This window comes from Xiphias gladius, chromosome 20, assembly GCF_016859285.1.
Source record: "Xiphias gladius isolate SHS-SW01 ecotype Sanya breed wild chromosome 20, ASM1685928v1, whole genome shotgun sequence".
NCBI lineage: Eukaryota > Metazoa > Chordata > Actinopteri > Istiophoriformes > Xiphiidae > Xiphias > Xiphias gladius.
Window position 1 is genome coordinate 18,689,192 of NC_053419.1, and position 18,722 is coordinate 18,707,913.

Below are 18,722 nucleotides of genomic sequence, written 5' to 3' on the forward strand. Positions count from 1 at the left end.
CAGTAGGCACTGCTGGGAGAGGGAAAGGAGAAGGAAAGCATCTGCAGATTGCGCGTAGGGTGTGGGGCCCGTTAGAGCCTTCCTGGCGACGCGACGCCCGGTGAAGTGAGTTGTTGCGTCTTTGTCTTTGCAATCCGGGCAGCGGAATTTCCTCAACCTATTTCTCTAAGATAAGACTGCAGTCAGTGCTTTTTTTGGCTGTTTCTTATCCATCATCCATTTCTTATCCATTATCCTCCCTTTCAAATACTGGATTCGGTGCCTAGTTGCACCAAGCAGCTCTCCAGGCACCAGGGACAGAACGTTTGGCTTATTCAGCCGTTTAACATTGGTTCAAACCTCGACTCCCGGTGCACTGTGGGAAAGCGATTATTCCAAAATTAATTAAAAAACTCTGCTGGTAGTCCCACAGGGCTCAAAATGTCCCATGAAAGATTATTAAAAAAGCAGAAAACAAACAAACAAACAAACAAACAAACAAAAAAAACGAATAAACTTCAAATTTCATAAATATTTATTACATATCAATGAACAGAATCAACTACTTTCACAGCAGTGGTCTACAGCACTTGTTTAAAATAACTGCTCAAATAATAACAATAATAATAATAATCATAATAATAATAATATAGTTCAGTTTCATTTGAGGCCACATTTGATACACAAACATTTACAAGTGGTACTTGGCATTAAAAACAATGGCAATACAATATTTTAAGACACTTGGTGTTTTTTTTGTTAATTTTTCTTTCGTTTTGATATCACAGAGAGGTTCAGCAACAGTCTAAACAGTAAATATAGATTCAAATACAAAAAAACAAAACAAAAAAAAAACCTAAAAAACGAACAAAAACAGTGAAAATGCCAAGGGGAGGTAGAAACAAAGAGTACTTGACAAATACAGGAGAAATAGGAACAACATCAGTGGGAGAAGCGGCGTTCCCCTAGTCACCCACACTCATTCAGAGCAATAAATACTAAAGTAGAGTACCTTTGTAAACCCCCCCCTCCCCTTCTTCTTCTTCTTCTTCTTCCTCCCTTCTTAGTTTTCTGAGTTGTGTTATCGTGAGTGAGGGGTTCACACTGAGACAGGAAGTTGGAGAATGAAGGGAAGGCATGAGGGAAAAAGGAGGAAGAGGAGGCTCATGCAAGATCTGAAGGCTGCTGCGTTGTGGACCCACCGCGTAGAGGCACTCGCATGCCAACTTTAGCATAGTCAGAACCACTGCTCCCAGTTTGCCTTGTTAACCCTTAAAGCTGTCTCCTTTGGTTTGACTGACTGTCTAGTGTTCGTTTACCCAAGACATTACATGTTAGACTCAGCCTTCACACTGACCCACACCACTTGTTTTAACTCTCTCAGTAAAGAAAAAGTGTTTTCATATTTTGGATTTGAGAAGGACGACCGTTTACTGCCCGTGTGTTTGAGACCAAACTTTTCCAGATTCGTGCCTCTGAGCTACTGCTGCTTCATCAGGACCCAGGCCACTGCAGGTGATTTATCCTGCAGCGAGGTAGTCGCAGGTAATTGTTCACACCTGGCCTGGGCTGCTGTAGAGCTGCTTGCCCAAACAAAGCCCCAAGAGAGGGAGAGCCTGTAAAGAACCTGGACTAACATGCCTTTTGTGGTCTTTAAGTGTATACCTTTGTAATTTCGTTTCCATTTTAAAGGGGCACTCAACTGCTTTTACACATGAAGTTCAGTTTACTTGCTATGAGAAGTACTATGCAGCCTGTGAAAAAAGTTTTATAATGTTTTTCTGCGGTTTTAGAGGGGGTTTTGTAAAGCCAAAGAAAAAGTAAAGTCAAAGAGACTTATGCCGCATTCACGTCAAATTGTTTAAACCGTGATTAGGAGCAGCCGAGTGTCAAAAACGCTCACGTCAGTCGGAGATATCGGCGATTTCTGACACCGACAATATAGCCCAGTTGGTGAGAAGAACTGCAGACATGTCAACAGTTACACCCAAAATAAAAAATCCACAGTAATTCTAAAATGTTGGTTTGTATCTGGTTTCACTTGGTAACGACCTGCTACAGACACGTAACACAACAAAAGTCAATCTTTTAGGCTGTTTATCTGGTGCCACCACACTAGTTAGCACCAGGGCTAACCACCGTGGAATAGTGCTTGAACACCTCCAAGTCAGGACGTGGGGTGTTTTTCCTATTCTTCCCAATCTGCCAGTGTCGCGTGAATGCAGCATTGTGTTGCATTCATCTCACATGAGAAGGATTCCAATGCCAACGACTTGTGAGCATTCATCATGGCGGCCGCATGAGTACTGGGTTGGTTGTGTGAGGATTCAAATACTGCTCACTGACAATATAACACCATGTCCATTCAATTTGGGTTTAATTACACTGAACAATGGTCTTTGGCTGATGTGAGGCATCTTTATTTGTCTTGGTTTCAGGCACTTATGTTGGATATATTGGAACTTATATGCTGGAACTTCGGAGTTTCCCAGTTGTAATTACGACTTGCATATTGACATGAATGCTATTACTAGTCACAAACTCGTAATTACGATAACAACATGACATGAACGCAGCATAAAATTTTTGTAACAGAAAGCCTGCATTACAAACTGGGAAGAAAGACGTTTGAAGGAAGTGGGTATTGAGAAGGGGGTCTAGTGAACGATGCTATTGAGCTGCATTATGGGAAATGTAGGATCCATCAAACACTAGAAGTCAGAATATCTCAGCCTGTGCTGATCTTCTTTTAATCTCTTTAGTTCTCCCTCTTTAATCTGTCTCTTTTGAGTCTCTGCCCAGGATTGAGTTCAAATTTACATAATAATGAAAACCAGGGTGTCAGGGACTGCAGCAGGAATAAAATCTTCCTCATGCAGGCTAAGAATTCTCCTTCTCTAGACAGATTTTGAATGAAGGTGGACCAGTTAAGGGTCCAGACCAGAGTCTGACCAAAAACCTGTAAGGTCAGTTAATGATATATTACTGATCAGTGAATTTAACTGTGTATCTGTGTGTTTGCTTTCAAGACACGTGTAGCTGTTTGTCAATGGACAAATGGTGGTGAAATGGGGATGAAAGAAGACTGCAGTGTCACCGGTGTCCGGCGGATTGGCCCATTGGTCAACCCATCAGTCCCAGCTGTAAATCAGTCTTTCACTGGACATCTGGAATCAAAACAGCCGGGCTAAGATTTCCAATGATAGAAAACATTTATTTTTAAAGTAGCTGGTCCTAGCCATTGCTCAATCCCTAATAGGGTTATTTGTTTTTTTATAGTTTCCCAATTTTACATGCTTTTCAGTTGTAGTTAGTTATTTTTGTTTTTAATATTCCACCTTAACATTCTAACACTATTTAGTTTATATTTTTTTCCGTTTACTCTTGGTTTTAATTTTACTTGGGTAAAGGCAGCATTTTCCTAAAACTTCTACTATCTAAATTAAGAGATTGTTTTCTGTACGTATTTGAAATGGGTTCTGTGCAATATAAACAAAATATTTTTTTAAATTTCTACATTAATGTTTCAATAATTGGGACCACTTCAAAGTTCACTGCCTTTCTGCACCTTCCACATACAGAAAGAGACAAAAACTAAAAATATTTCACACTTAATTTTATTTTACTGTAGTGAGTAGTCATGATAGTATTGGCTCATTTTTATTTTGTGACAAAATTATGCTTTGACCATTTCAGTTTATGACAATATAGTGCATTTTAAGTTTAGTTTTAGCCAAAAACTTGTGGTTTGTCTATAACTCCCTTGCCGTACCATCGTACTTGAGCTCACATGACAGTGTAGTAAAAAAAACCCCGCTTTTTTCCTTTTAACATTACTTAACACTTCTTCTGTCATTTCAGGTTGTGGTTCGCTTTCTGCTGTTATACTTGGCCTGATGTCACAGACCTCATGGTTTCCAAAGAAGCTATGTTTTTGGCGCAGAAGACACAATACTTTTAGCAAAGGCGGGTCATGCAGATTTAAGGTCGGCTCATTCTCACGGAGTAAAATGTTTAGTGCATGTGGCTTCGCGAGCGCGCCTCCAGAAAGTGAATTTATCCTGAATGAAAGGAGTTGTGGGTCACTGTAGTAATCTAATGTGGACTACAATCATGGCTGCTACTGTCAGACAGAATACGGTGGCTGTTCGAGGTGTAGTTCAGTGGAGGATGCTGGGAAATGGCACTTGTGGGAGACCTTGCCTCCAGCCCTGTCTACCTGTGTACTGTGAATAAGGAGAAGAATAAGGACTAATATGTGCAGAGAGCATAAAACATCATACTTTTACTAAATATGGGAATAAAATGGATTTTTATAATATATCTATAAATATGCATCACAGGCATGACAAGCATACACGCCTGTCGCTGTGTATGCATTTTCATGTATAAACAGATGTACACATACATATGCATATCATACAACATTTGAAAGTGGATTGGAATTAATCACATAATATACAACACATATTAAGCTCCGGCAACTTTCGAGGGCATCGTGAACGCAGAGATTTTTTGCCGTGCCTCGGTGTGTAGAGTTACATTCAGTTTGTGGTTCGGGATCAAACCGCTAACATTATCTCGAAGCTGCTGCAGAACGCTGGATAAACCACGGCATCTTACACAACCTCCTCGCCTCTTTGGGTTATTTTGCTGCAGGGCAACACAAACACCCAACACACAGTGGCGGAGGGACTGCTCACGAAAACAAACACGCACACAGACACGGCTTCTAACTCCCACTGCACCCATCTTATCCGATGAATGGAGAGACCCAAGATACAGGGATATAAACAAAGGACGACAAGAAAAAAGGATCCAACAAACAACAACTTAAAAACAAACCAACCAAAACAATAAAATAATGGTGACAGTACAGGAGTGGGTGGGCAGAGAAGTGCACGATGGGATTGTCTTCACTTTAGGTCCAGGACATCTTCTTCAAAGGATGTTGAGAGGGTGAACGCGCCGGCGAGAGGCGGGCTCTCCGCTCGCAGCACCACCTTCTCTGGCTCAGCCTCTGAACTGGACGAGCAATGCAGCTGGATGTCCAGGTCTGCTTCAATGGACTCTGAGGCTAGCCTGTTGCGCACACAGAGATATGACTCAAGCTCAAATGACATTATGCGACTGTTAAATGTGTTGCTGCTGCTGAATCTGTCACTGTCACCTGTCACTGTTTGTTGATGTCAGTGCTCGTGCTTTGGGCTCTTCCTCAGTGTTCTTCTTGCTCATCTTCCTCTGTTTGACCGTTCCACTGTCTGACTTCCCACTTGGTTCCTCTGTCAAGCCTTCATTGGTACGAGGTAACAGAAAATGGACAGGACTTTAAGGAATATTTTGACATTGGGGAAATAAGCTTTCTCGCTTTCTTGCCGAGAGTTAGATGACAAGACCAATACCACTCCTATACAGTCTCTTCAGTATGAAGCTACAACCATTGGCTGGCTAGCTTAGCTTAGCATAAATTGGAAACAGAGGGAACCTTGTTTGTTTCTCTTAAAAAACAAAAACAAAAAAAAAAAACAAAGTGAAAAACGACAGGTTGTGGGGTTTTTTTTGGAGAGTTGCTTGCCGGACTACTGTTTGTTCAGGAACCGTGACCACTTGGGGTCTCCTCTGCTTCCCCGTCGAGGAATAGCCCAGGGTATAACATGCCTATTACTGAGCTTTGGAGGTGCTGGTAGTTGGCCTTTATTATCTTTACATAGAGCCATGCTTGCCATTTCCCCATTTCCAGTCTTTATGCTAACCTAAGCTAACCGGTTGCTGGCTGTAGCTTTATATTTAGCATACAGACCTGATAATGGTAAAGTTCTTCTCATATAACTCTCAGCAAGAAAGCTACTAAACATTTTTCCCAAAATGTATAACTATTGCTTTAACACTTTGATTACATTAACACAAAGTAAATTCATTATTAGGTGTATAACAGTTTTTAAGTTTACCGAGCAGCTCCTTCCGTGTGCGGCTGGCTATCTCTTTGATCTCCATGCGGGACAGGGAAAGTGAGTGCGTTGCAGAGATGAGGGGAGTTGGGGGCATCATGGGGGCTGGCGCTGTCTGCACTTTGTTGACCAGAGGGGACTTGAGGGGTCTTTCAATACTGCGGCCCACCAGGTTACACAGAGGGATCTTGAAGATGTGCTTACATGCTGCTTCACCTGGGAGGAAGAAAAACCCAGAGGAAGAGAAGGATGGAAAAAAAGGAGAAAGCCGAGGAGTAAAGTCAGGAAATTAAGGAGGGGACAAGGCAGATGATGAGAGAGGACATGAAACAAGAAATAAAAAGAGCCACGATGGGAATGGACGTAGGAAAAGAGACAAATAAAAAGGGAGAGGAATGCCAGGCAGTGAATGAGAAATGTTTGAAACTCCTGGTCTGAAACAAAATAGTGTTTTTTGCATGAATTAGGCCATTAGCTACAAAAACGTATACATTTAAAGCATACCATATCTTTTTAGACTCTCCATGCAGCCACTGAATATTTTGTCATTTGAATTTTTTTTTCAAAATTACTAGTGCATGGTAATTCAGTTAGGGGCAATGAAATTTTTTAGAGAAATGGTTTGACATTTTGGAAAATACACTTATATGCCTTCTTGCTGAGAGTCAGAGGAGAAGATCGATACCAGTCTCATCTCTGTGCGCTGAATATGAAGCAGGAGCCAGCTGGTGGCTAGCTTAGCTTAGCATAAAGACTGGGAGCGGGGGGAAACAGCTAGCCTGGTTCTGTCCAAAAGTGAGAAAATCCACCTACTAGCACCTTTAAAGCTCATTAATAAACAACAAGGTTTCTTGTTTTATTTAATCTGTTCAATAACGGAAGATAAGAATTCACAAAGTTACAGCTATTTTTCTTATAACACAAATTAAACAACAGATAATGTGATATTGAGTGAGCTTTAGGTTTGTCGGTAGGTGGATTTCGTTACCTTTGGCCAGAGCAGACTGGCTGTTTGTCCCTGTTTACAGTTTTAAGGCTAAGATATACTAACCACCTGCTACCCGTATCTTTGTATGTAGCGTACAGACATGAGAGTGGTGGTATCAATCCCCTCATCTACTGTAACTCTCAGCAAGAGAGTGAGTATAAGCGCATTTCCCAGAATGCCGAACTGTTCGTCTCAGTGGTGCATTTGAGGAGCCCCTGACACTTGACTGACTAAAGCAGTGCTCTCATGTGCTGCATTGTCAGAAAGTCAAACTTACAACACAAACAGCAAGCGAACATACTGTCAATTTCAAAAGCTTAATGTGAACTTGTCACGTCATTCATAATAAACACGAATGTCCTTGAATACACTGATAGAGAACGTTTTCAAAACAGACACGTGCTGGCAACAGCATGAGCCTACAAAGCTTTAATTAAAATAAAAGTGACAAAAATAGTCACTGTTAATGTGTGTAAAGCATATGTGACTGGTAGATTATGAACTAAAATATGCAAAATTACCTTTTATGTGACCCCATATAAACTCAAAAACTCACTGTCACTGACACACCCACACTCATATTGTATTTTTAACAAGTCTGGGAGTTGACAAGCTGATACAATACGACCAAATCTCCGTATTCAAATGAGGCAATCTAAAGTGATTAATAGCCCTATTTACTAAAACAGCATGTGATCTTAAAATTAATCATCCTTAATATAGAAAGCTACTGTAATATAACTATTCAGTTGTAGCCATTTAGTTAAGCCCATCAGTCATTCAGCAGAGACTTTAAATGCTTACAGTGTCTTTCGGACACATTAAATGGATATTTGGAGTTTTTTTAAAAGGGCACGATCTGCTCGCAAAGCTGCAATGTGCCAACCTGCAGTGGCCAACTGTGCCATCAGGGAGCAGTATTGCAGTTTCGCAGCCATGCTCCTCTCCATTGAGGCAGGCTGGTAGTAACACGGATGAGACTGAATCAATGTGGAGGCAACGCTGCACAAACAGGACCGTCTCATCTGAAATGTCAGCAGGTGATAGGTGAGTAAAGAGCCGGGGAGAAAAATAGAGGGTCACTGCTGATGTTTGACAGGTACTCTGTGTTAGTGTTGTTACAGACCCCCTCTCCTGTACCTGTGCTGGTGTACAGCAAAAATGGCAATAAAACCACAATGCGAGAAAACATGCAGTTATTTGGAATATATAATCACAGAGATCAATATATTCCACATGCGTTTCTGGACCAGGGGAAGTGTCCATCACACTGGCAAATGAAATGAGAAGTGAGTGTTTTCAGCACTAATTGAAGGTGAATTCTCCTGAGCGGCAAGCTGTTTTACTGTAGGTCTTTGGCGTGTGTTTAAGCCAGTGGAGGTAGGCGGCGGCCACATCAGTAACAGCATCTTGTTCACGTTACTGATGCGATTAGATCAGATGAAACCCTCCCCAAGGAGCAGATACAGCAGGTGCACAGGCAGTTAGAGGATGGGATTTTTGTCAGCACCCCTTCCACCCCTCTCCCCCTTCTTCCGCCTCCCCCTCCCCCTGCTATCGCCCACCCCCACCTAGCCTCACCCTCAGAATGTGGCACCGCTGTTTGGACAACCACTTTGGATCGAAGAGAGGGCTGACAAAAGTCTCCATGGCGACAGTGCAATCTGTAAATCATGCTGCGGCAGACGTGTCTTCTCCTTCCCTCTTTCCCTTTTCTCCCTCCTTCTCTCCCAACCTCCTGCTTGTACACAACCCCTCCCTTTTCTCTCATACTCATGCACCTTTTCTGCGCCTCCTCCTCTCTTCCTCCTGTAATTCTGAAAACTCTCTAGCTTGATCAACGTTATCTCCTCTGCCTCACTTCTTTACTTTGCACTCTATCACCTTTCCCCCCTTCTCATTTTCTCCTTGCACTTATGCTTTAATTAGTTATGACAGAAGGGGGGGGGGGCATAATGTTCACTTAACATTCAACCAACGTTCAAGTCAACATGCCGCCTTGGAGCAGACAGGGTGATACACTCTGGGAGCACGTGCATGTTAGTGGGGCAGCATTATGAGCGTTTTCATGAACTGTGGACGAGTTGTGGGAGAATCCTGCAGTACCTTCGGCGTCCTTAGACATGTACAGGGATAGCTTGGTACCATAGGGGATCCGTATAGAATCTGAACCAGGGATGAAGAAGAGGGTTACACAAACTGAACACACACAACAGATACATTTAGGTTCACACACAAAATAGGTTCTCTGTTAGCAGTACGAGTCCTGGTTATGCTTAGTAATATGCATAACCAGCTAAAACGTGAAAGAAAATGAAAATCCCTTTGAGAGAAATGATTACCCGAAGCAGCCTAAAAGCATAAAGCCCGTCCTCGGCTAATTACAGCAGCGATAGCCAAACCTTCCTCCCTGTTAGCCTTAATGAGACCCGTAAATACCCACTCCCATTAGGAAAAGACTGCCTTGATGGTGCAGCAGCAGCTAGACAACTAGGACATTTTAATAACTGTTTTCCTCAAGCTTTGTCCTTCACCGCAGCGGTCAGAGTTACATGGATGAGGCTGAGGATGACTTAGTGTCCTTTCAAACGGCTAGAAAGTCTAATTAACATAGAGGAGTTCACACTACCGTCAGCCATCATTCGGTTGGCTCATGCTGACTGACAAACCTGTAAGTCACTGACAACAGCTGTGCATCACAAAGATGCCCCAGTTCCAGAGAGTTGTATCAATCTGAAAGAGGTCAGCCGCGGGGGGGGAGGGGTAACTCCGAATGGCCAAACGCACAATAAAAGATGGAGGGGGAAGTAAAACTGGGCCGGAGGGTGGAAGGGAGGGGCTCGTATTGATCCTTAATCATCCTTGAAAGCATTCTCTGCCTCTGAGGACACGCACTGTGTCCCTTCAATGGCGCTGGTGGTGGGAGGTTTGTGGGCGATTAGTTGGTTCCTCTTTTTGTGATTTGCGGTTAGTGAGAACTTCAAAGATCATAATGATACTTTTGCATGTTTTAGCCCGTTTAACTACAAATCCCATTTACATAACCGCCAACCATTTTGCATGTCATATCGATTCCTACCTTTGTTGCAACCATAGACCTCCATTCATTTAACTATCGTACGAATGTCAGTTTGTTGATACTGGAAAGTTGCGAGAGGCAGGTAATCCATCACAGTGGACATTTTGTTGCCTTGATTTTTTTTTCTGTCATGTTATCATTGCATTAAAGTTAGGTTATATGGATGACTGTTTTGAAAACGGGTGTGTTCATGGATGAGCCGTAATCTGAGAGTTGGGCTGCCCACCAGTAATCCATTAAAGGACACGTCTGGTGATATTCTATACTCTTCTTAATGTCAACAAATCTCATGAAAAAAACTAGATCAGCATTTAATTGATAGTATAGTCTGTGTATCCAAAGTCTGATATACCTTATTCTTCCATGCCATAGATCTCCATTGTTGACATGATTCTTCATTACAATGACCATAGTTAATCTGGAGGCAATCCCTCAAACAAAGTCCTACTGCTGTAAATGCTCACTAGAGCACAAAGTGTGTAGTAATCAACCACTGAAAACAGTCCACAAAAACACTATTTACTCCTGTTTTGAGTAACATTTGCTATAAACTGAAGTCAGAAAGTATTTAGAGACAGACTGTGAAATTTACATTAATATGAGGATTGATATGATCAATGGGATCCGTGGACATTAAGAAAATATAGAATAACACCGGCCAAAAGTCACACGATCCTTTTTACCGTGTTACTGCTTTTCAGCAGTAACATGGCTCTTGTCAGGAGCAAACTCTTGCATGTCATAAGGCCTTTGAACGCACCAGCAGGCAAAGTTTTCAAAATTATCCAGGCTTGCAATGAAGTGTAAGAGTGACAGTAAAACAAAAGCACTGAATTATTCACTCTATTGGATTATCTTTCATTCTTTCTTTTTAAAAGTCCTGAAAAACCAATTTTCTAAATCATCTTCTTACTCTGAACAATGAGGTTCTGCACGAACGCTTTCTGCCTAAGTTACAACAGGTTGGGCTGTTTCATTTGAGAGATTTCTGTATCTTTCATTTTGTGTGTGCGCTTCTCAGTGGTTTGAAAAAGTTGTTGACACATATTTCCATGCACCAGCTTTTTATTTATTTTACCAAACTCTATCTTTGATTGTTGCTTAGTTAGTAATGAACGTTCAATGTTATAGAGAAATACTTGACATTTGAAAGTTTTTTGCAGGTTTCAATTTGATGCAAGTTGATTTTCGTACCTTACTGAAATAAATGGAAGCAAATGGCTGCATGTAAGATTTGAGATTAATGTGAAAGCTTTGAAAAATGGTCAGCTATAATGTAAAATTAACAAGATTTGTAGGTAATGAGCTGAAATATTTAAAATCTATCTGTAGGGTTGTATAAGCTAAATTTAAAAAAGTATGGAAAGGACACTTGTTTCTGCAGTACCACTATGATTTATATCAGTATTATTACAATGAGAAAAGATGAGGTAATAGTCATTGGAGAGATGGATACAATTAAATATCAACACATGATTCAACTCTGGGAAACTAACCCTAACCCTAGAGGGGAAAGGTTGCGGCTTCAATGAACCATTCTGCTGTCAATGTAAATGGACCCCAAGCTCTGGGATAACAGATCCTCCAAAGTCAAATAGGTCTGCAGGCGACACTGACATTTTAAAAAACTTTTTATATGGAAGCGCTAATATCATCATGCTCTGGTACTTTTGCTTTGAAGGCCTTACCATCACCGAGCGGCGAAGGGAACACGGGCATCTCGTAGCCGGTGGGCGTCTGCGGAGAACTCTGGGAACTGGTGTCTCTTGAACTGCAGTTGGAGGCTGAGCTCACCGGAGCTGACGAAACAAAATAGATGTCCGACTGTGGGTGGAAAAAACAGAAAGACATAGGGAGAGGGGGTGAGATACTTTCAGGAAATATTAAGAGGAAAGGGACAGAAAGGATGGAGGCATAGGGTGAAACATGAAAAGAAAAAAGAAATAACGGAAGAGACTGAATGAGAATAGAGGAAGAAAAGTATTTATTTGATACCAGGTGAACTGTGGTCTGTTTAAAATCTTCTATGTGTATGAATTATGAGAGTGTTATTGCTTTGTAGCCATGCATATTGCCAGCCATATTTCCCACTAGGGTAATAAAGATTGATCGAAATGACAGAGCTGAGACAGCTCCTTCTATAACGCAGTGTAGCCTGAACACACTGAAAACACTCACAACCTGGGAGGGCTTTTTGTTATAGTGAACACCAATGTGTTGTAAGCACACACATAATGCATCTCTATTACCCAATTATCTAACCCGTTTTGGACATAGAATAATGAAATCTAAACTAAATAATTTTTTGACAAAGTTGCTCTCACTGTTGACAAAAGCAGGGCGTGGCCATAACGTTGTGTTAGCTGTAAATCATACTGACCCGTGAAGCAGCCAACTGTAGCTCTGGGACCACTGCTGTGTACACAAGGTTGCCATTGACCACCAGTCGGATCTCGATGGAGTCCGTTGTGAAGGCCAGGATGTAAGGAAATGCACAAACTACAAAGAAAACACAAGCATATGATAAAACAAGCAGCAAATGATCGTGAGAGCGGAAGTTGAAGAAGTTGAAACGTTTTGAAATTTGCTCAACTCCCACAATTCGAGATATTTAATAGTTTCACCCAGAAAGGCATTTTGAAATGCCATCATTAGCTAACAAAATATGCAGAAAAATGAGCGTTTCTCCTCGGGGCTCTGGAACATCCTTCTCTACGCTGTTTGATGTGAAATCCACTACAAAGTTGCAGTTGCCCAGCATGGGAGACTGTGTCGACAAATACACACCATCCTATGGGTGCAACTTAGGTGGGGAAAAAGAAAACTTGGATCTGATCGAGTGGGTATTTTAATGTGCCACTCAAAGAGCTGGTACAATAACAAGCTTTGGTTGACTGGACTGGGTGAAACCAAGACTGAAAATGGAAGTGATAGTTATGTTTTTTGTTCTTTTTTTTAATCTATTTATATCTCTTACACTCAAATATCAAAACTTAAACCTGCATGAAGTAAGTTTTCACAAACTGTGAAAAAAACATTGACATATTATTGTCCGATAATGTTGATATGATGACCTCGGTGACAGAGGGAGGAGGTGGGGGGGGGGCAGCAGCACATTCAATCAAACAATCAGCAGCCAGACAGAAATATGAATGAGCTGTGAATGTGCGTACCTAACGACCAATCGCCATCTTTGTCCGGAAGACTGCTTCTCCTTTTCGTTCTAAATGATTTAACTTGACTATTTAAGTTTTATTGTTTCACGAGGGTGAGTTTATTCCAGTGTCTGGATCTTCTCTATTGATGGCACCTCAGTTCCTCAGTTTATACAACAGCCTACATAAAATGTTTTCTGAAGTTAGAGGTAGATGTGATGGTAAGCTTGAAAAATATAAATAGCTAATGACAAAGCTAGTTATAGGCAGTTACGTGTAGTTTGACTTCATTTATTTAATTTCTATTTTATAAAATTTTGTATATTTGTAAATACAGGGAATAGACAATGATGTCATTAATATGCAAATCAGCATACAACGTCATCTAGCGACATTTAGCAACTATTTGAGCGGGTTTTAGCTACTTTCCATCCAAAATATTTGGCAACACTAGGTGGGTGATTATTTTCTGTCGGCACCCGACTGCTTTCACATTGCACATATTTATTTGGTCAATTGTTAATACAAAAATATTGATTAGGGGAGCTTTATCAGTTGCTTTCAAACTGAGGGTCTCCAGTATGTTTCAGTATATTTGCTTTATTACTCAGCAAATTTTCTTAATGCTTGTTTTGTGTGTGTGTGTGTGTGTGTGTGTGTGTGTGTGTGTGTGTGTGTGTGTGTGCGTGTGTGAGAGAGGAGGGCACATTATAGTATGCACGGCAAACCTAGAGCAGCTGCCCATTGTTATCAACAGGCTCAGGGACTCAGGTTTAGTACCAGTTGTGTTTTCATTTCATCACCTTCTGCATTAATCATAACATGCACACACACAATAAAACACAAACACACACAGATAATCACAAAGGCCAATTGGGTGCTTGTGGCTAAACATGGTGTTTCCATGGCAACAGCAAGCTCCGGCCAGGCCCAGCATGGGCAGGGTGGGGTTCAAGCATTGTTGCTGTGGTAACCTACCAATAGCATTGGGCATCTGGTTCCAGCTGAAGTGGAAGTCGGAGGTGTTGGACTGGATCATCGGTGTGGAGCCATTAAACGGACAAACTTTCTTATAGTAACAAATATCTGTAATAGATACAGAGGACACAAGCTCAACTTTCAAATTAAATGCTTCGGCTTCTTCAGTTTACTGTTGTTTTTCTTCTGTGTTTTGAACAAGGACCGAGAGAAGAATTTTACCGTAACTTGAGAGCTATTTGTCCTTATATCCAGACATAAAACTACAGACAAAAGAAAAAGTAGACAGCTACATTTTCAAAATCTGTCTCTGACTCTTCATATTCTGGAGCATTGGTTACAATGATTTTTATTCCAGTGGCAGAGAAAAAAAACAATTAAGGCTCAATACTGACATTAGAAACAGAGACCTGAATAACATAACCTCTGAAATGTTCAGATGTTAAAGGAAGACTCACAGTTGTAACACAACAGCAGACCTGCCTCCCCGTCTTCATACACATCGATGGCTGCCACAAAGTTTACCTGCAGGCAGAGACAAGTCAGTTTAGTTGAATCATTTCACCAAGATCCAAAGGTCAGATACAAGAGACTGTTTTTAACAGATCATGTCAGGTCACATGCCCTTAGGGTACCGGGCAACCATCTACAGACGGGTGACATATTTAAGGAAAAAACAACATAAAGTGTCTTATTCAGGTGTTGGGCCACCACGTGCTGCCACAGCAGCTTCAATTCTCCTTCGCATTGATTCTCCAAGTCTCTAGAACTTTTTTAGAGGGATGTAAAACCATTCCTCCAAAAGATATTCCCTAATTTGGATGTTTTGATGATGGTTGTGGAGAGCGCTGTCTAAGATGTCAGTCCCTAATGTCCCATAGGTGTTCAGTCGGGTTGAGATCTGGTGACTGCGAAAGCCACAGCATATGATACACATTATTTTCATACTCATCAAACCATTCAGTGAGCGCCCGCAACCTATGGATGGGGCCATTGTCATTATTTTACTCCACTCATTTTTCAGGTTTTTCCTTTAATTTTTTCACCTGTCTGTAGGTAATACAAAATATACAATCACTGAGCAAGTTATTAGGAACACCATACCACACCACACTGGCTAGTGCCTCCCTCTGCTCTCAAAACAATCTCAGTTTTTCATGGCGTGGATTCCACCTGGATTCTGGTCCATGCTGACATAATTGGAACACATAATTTCTGCAGTTTTCTCAGCTGCACCTTCACACTGCCAATCTCCTGTTCTAACACATCCCAAAGGTGTTCTAGTGGATTCAGATCCGGTGATTGGGGAGCCCATTGAAGTACACTGAACTCACTGTCATGTTCATGAAACCGGTTTGAAATGACTTTTGCTTTGTGACATTATCGTGCTGGAAGTAGCCATTACAAGATGGTTAATTGTGGCCATAAAGGGATGCACATGGTCAGCAACGATATTCAGATAGACTGTGGTATTCAAACCACGATTAATTGGTATTAAGAACCCAAAAATGTGCCAAGAAAACAATGCCCACACCATTACACCACCACCACAGGCCTGGACTATTAACACAAGGCAGGTTGGGTCCATGGATTTTATGCTGTTGACACCAAATTATGACCCTACCATTTGTGTGCCTCAGCAGAAATCCAGATTCATCAGACCAGGATACGTTTTTCCAGTCTTTGACTGCCCACCTTTGGAGAGCCTGTGCCCACTGCAGCCTCAGGTGTCTGTTCTCGGCTGACAGGAGTGGAACCCAACGTGGTCTTCTGCTGTTGTAGCCCATCTGCTTCAAGGCTCAGCATGTTGTGCATTCTGAGACGCTTTTCTGTTCACCCCAGTTGTAAACAGTGGTTATCTGAGTTACTGTGGCCTTTTTGTTAGCTGCGGCCTGCCTGCCCATTCTCCTCTCATCTCTCTCATCAACAAGATGTTTCTGTTCGCAGAACGGCTGCTCACTTTATGTTTTTTGTTTTTTGGCACCACTCCGAGTAAAGTCTAGAGACTGTTGTGTGTGAAAATCCCAGGGGATCAGCAGTTTCAGAAATACTCCAACCAGACCTTCTGGCACCGAAAATCGTACTATGGTCAAAATCACTAAGATCACATTTTTTCCCCTTTTCTGATGTTTGATGTGAACATTACCTGAAGATCCTGACCTGTAGCTGCATGATTTTATGCACTGCACGCCTGCTACATGATTGCCTGATTGGATAATTGCATAAATAAGCAGGTGTCCTGGTGTTCCTAATAAAGTGCCTGATGAGTGTATATTTCTGCTACAGTTTGTTACTTATTGTGGTTTCATTTTCAAAGGAGCAATGGTTAAAGGAGAATAAGTTGGTTTATTAAAACAGCTGTTCATCCCCCAGCCTGCGCATTTCTCATTTCTCCTCCCGCTACTCCCCAGCTGGTGGCTGTGAATAACAACGTGTTGATTCACCGAAGCAGCCTGGTAATCAGAGAGGTAAATAAAGCAACTAACTGGGTCAACCGAGGATTTCAGTTCTCAACTTCAGCGAACATCACATGAAAGCAAATGACAAAAAAAACAAAGAAAAGAAAAAGAAAACCATCAGGGTTTGCGTGAGTTTATGTGTGTCCACGTGTGCCTCACCCTATTGGCGTCCACATGATGTAGCCGGTAGGCATCTCCAGTGCTCTCATTGATCAGGTCAAACTGATGTTTGTAGGCCACACAGATCATATTGTCATTTTCCCCAGTCGGCCCGTCAACCAGCGCCATCACCACCGGCGGGTCACACAGACAGATCTCCTGTCGGGTGGATGGTACACAATAACGTCAGGGCTCACACACGGATTACTTTAAATACTTTAATAGCCATAGACAAGTTTGTCTGTATATAATATTTTGATATCTTTAGGACAGGGGTTTTCAAAGTCTGAACTGTGGGTCCCCCCTCAGACAAAAGGAGACAGCAAAAAATTATAGAGCAATATGAAAAAAGTTAATATGCTAGTAAATATATAGTATAAATAACATTGGATTTTTTGGAATTCGTGCTGATGCTAAAACATGGGTATCATAGTCTCTGTTCTTGGATTTGACTGAGTTATTACTCCGAGAAGGAACACAATGTTTGATGCAAATTAGGGCAGTTAAGGTATTTTAAAACCACCTTAATCGCCTCCCTGAACTTTGTGTCACAGTCTATGCTGCAGCTCTAACTTCCGAGCATGTTGGTGGCCTCACACTTTGAAAACCCCTGCTCTAATATATATAAATATTTTTAGAGAGAAATTATAAAGGAATCTAATGTCTTCTTTATGAGACAGCAGCTTTAAAAGTCAATTAACATTCTATTATCCTCTTCAATAATTCCTTCACCCATTAATTCATTTTATATCCATTTATTCATTCCTTTTTTTCATTTATGTGGAGTTTGTTGTACCCGTATGTACTGAAACTCCTCCACTGGTGAATCTGCTCCCGTGGCGACGGTGCTGAAGCCTTCGAAACGTGGATGTTTCCTGGTGATGAGGAGGAGTTTGTTCCTGATGGCTGCTACTATCCTCAGCTCTGATCCGTGGTGGGTGTTGATAGAGTATAAATGACAGCCTGGGACAAAGAGGAGAAGGAGGGGGTAGGGAGAATGGAGGGATTTGACATAGAGGGACAGAAAGTACGCTGGGCATGTGTTGTGCTGTAGGTGTTGTTCCCTGGCATCATCCCACAGATCAATGCATCCAAAAACAGCTGGCATGACAGCAGCCGCAGGTCAAAGGTTGTGTGTTTGTGCTATAAAAACGATGTTCATCAATGTCACTCTATCCAGTGGTAGGCTGATTAAACGTTATTTTTTCCTATAAAATATAAATAATCTTGTCAAGCACCATTTGCAATAGATTATTAAACTTGTTTCAAACTAACTGGTCTTGATTAGTCTTTGTTAGATACAACATTTATTTTTCACCCACAGCTGAGATGCGGATGGTTTGGGAGTCGGAATGATATCCCAAACATCTAGTCAGAGAAAACGAAACGGATTTGACAGTTTTTTTCGACAGCTTGAGAAAAACACTTTTTAATTTTCTTATCCAGAAGTAGATGAGAGGATCGATACCACTCTAATGTCTGTACGCTAAAAATGAAGCTAGAGTCAGTAAATCGTTAGCTTAGCTTAGGAGGGGGGGTGTGTCCTGGCTTTGTCCAAAAGTTTAAAAAATCTACCTGCAAGCACTAGTGCTCTCAAGCTCACTAACTGACCTGTTATATCTTGTTTGTTCAGTAGGGGTGGGAATCTTCTGCAATTTCATTATTCGATTAAATTCCAATTCTTGGTATCACAATTCAATTCAGAATTCTTGATTCAATAAACTGAAACAGGGAGCATTATATTACTCCAGTGCACCGTGTGCCGAATCATTGACCCCTGTTCTTTGTTTATCTTCTAATGATACCCAAATCAAGTGGTAGAAGATACCCACTTGATTTGATTAACTCAGAAAGCTGCAGCCTGAAATTAACTTCAGATAAACCTGAATATCTAGTTTGTGGATTTGGTCCCTCATCTCTTTCATTCTAAACGTGCTAGGAAGGGATCTTTTAATGGCCAGTATGAGCAGGAGAAAG

At 41.4% G+C, this 18,722-nt stretch overlaps 1 protein-coding gene across 5 annotated transcripts in view; it reads right to left on the reverse strand.

Annotated features, from left to right (window-relative positions):
• Nucleotides 1-546: 546 nt before the first annotated feature.
• garnl3 (GTPase activating Rap/RanGAP domain like 3) overlaps nucleotides 547-18,722 on the reverse strand; it is a 77,418-nt gene continuing 59,242 nt past the window's right edge. For 3 of the 5 annotated variants that reach the window (XM_040157921.1, XM_040157920.1, XM_040157922.1), the window contains exons 22-31: nucleotides 17,542-17,708; nucleotides 16,746-16,904; nucleotides 14,586-14,652; nucleotides 14,128-14,235; nucleotides 12,375-12,493; nucleotides 11,683-11,818; nucleotides 9,022-9,081; nucleotides 5,928-6,143; nucleotides 5,150-5,270; nucleotides 547-5,061 (exon numbers count right to left, since the gene is read on the reverse strand). In XM_040157921.1, the coding sequence (XP_040013855.1) occupies nucleotides 4,896-5,061; nucleotides 5,150-5,270; nucleotides 5,928-6,143; nucleotides 9,022-9,081; nucleotides 11,683-11,818; nucleotides 12,375-12,493; nucleotides 14,128-14,235; nucleotides 14,586-14,652; nucleotides 16,746-16,904; nucleotides 17,542-17,708 (1,319 nt within the window). In that variant the 3' untranslated portion in view covers nucleotides 547-4,895. The remainder of the gene's footprint in view (nucleotides 5,062-5,149; nucleotides 5,271-5,927; nucleotides 6,144-9,021; nucleotides 9,082-11,682; nucleotides 11,819-12,374; nucleotides 12,494-14,127; nucleotides 14,236-14,585; nucleotides 14,653-16,745; nucleotides 16,905-17,541; nucleotides 17,709-18,722) is intronic. The other 2 variants (XM_040157924.1, XM_040157923.1) reach the window with 1 other exon arrangement.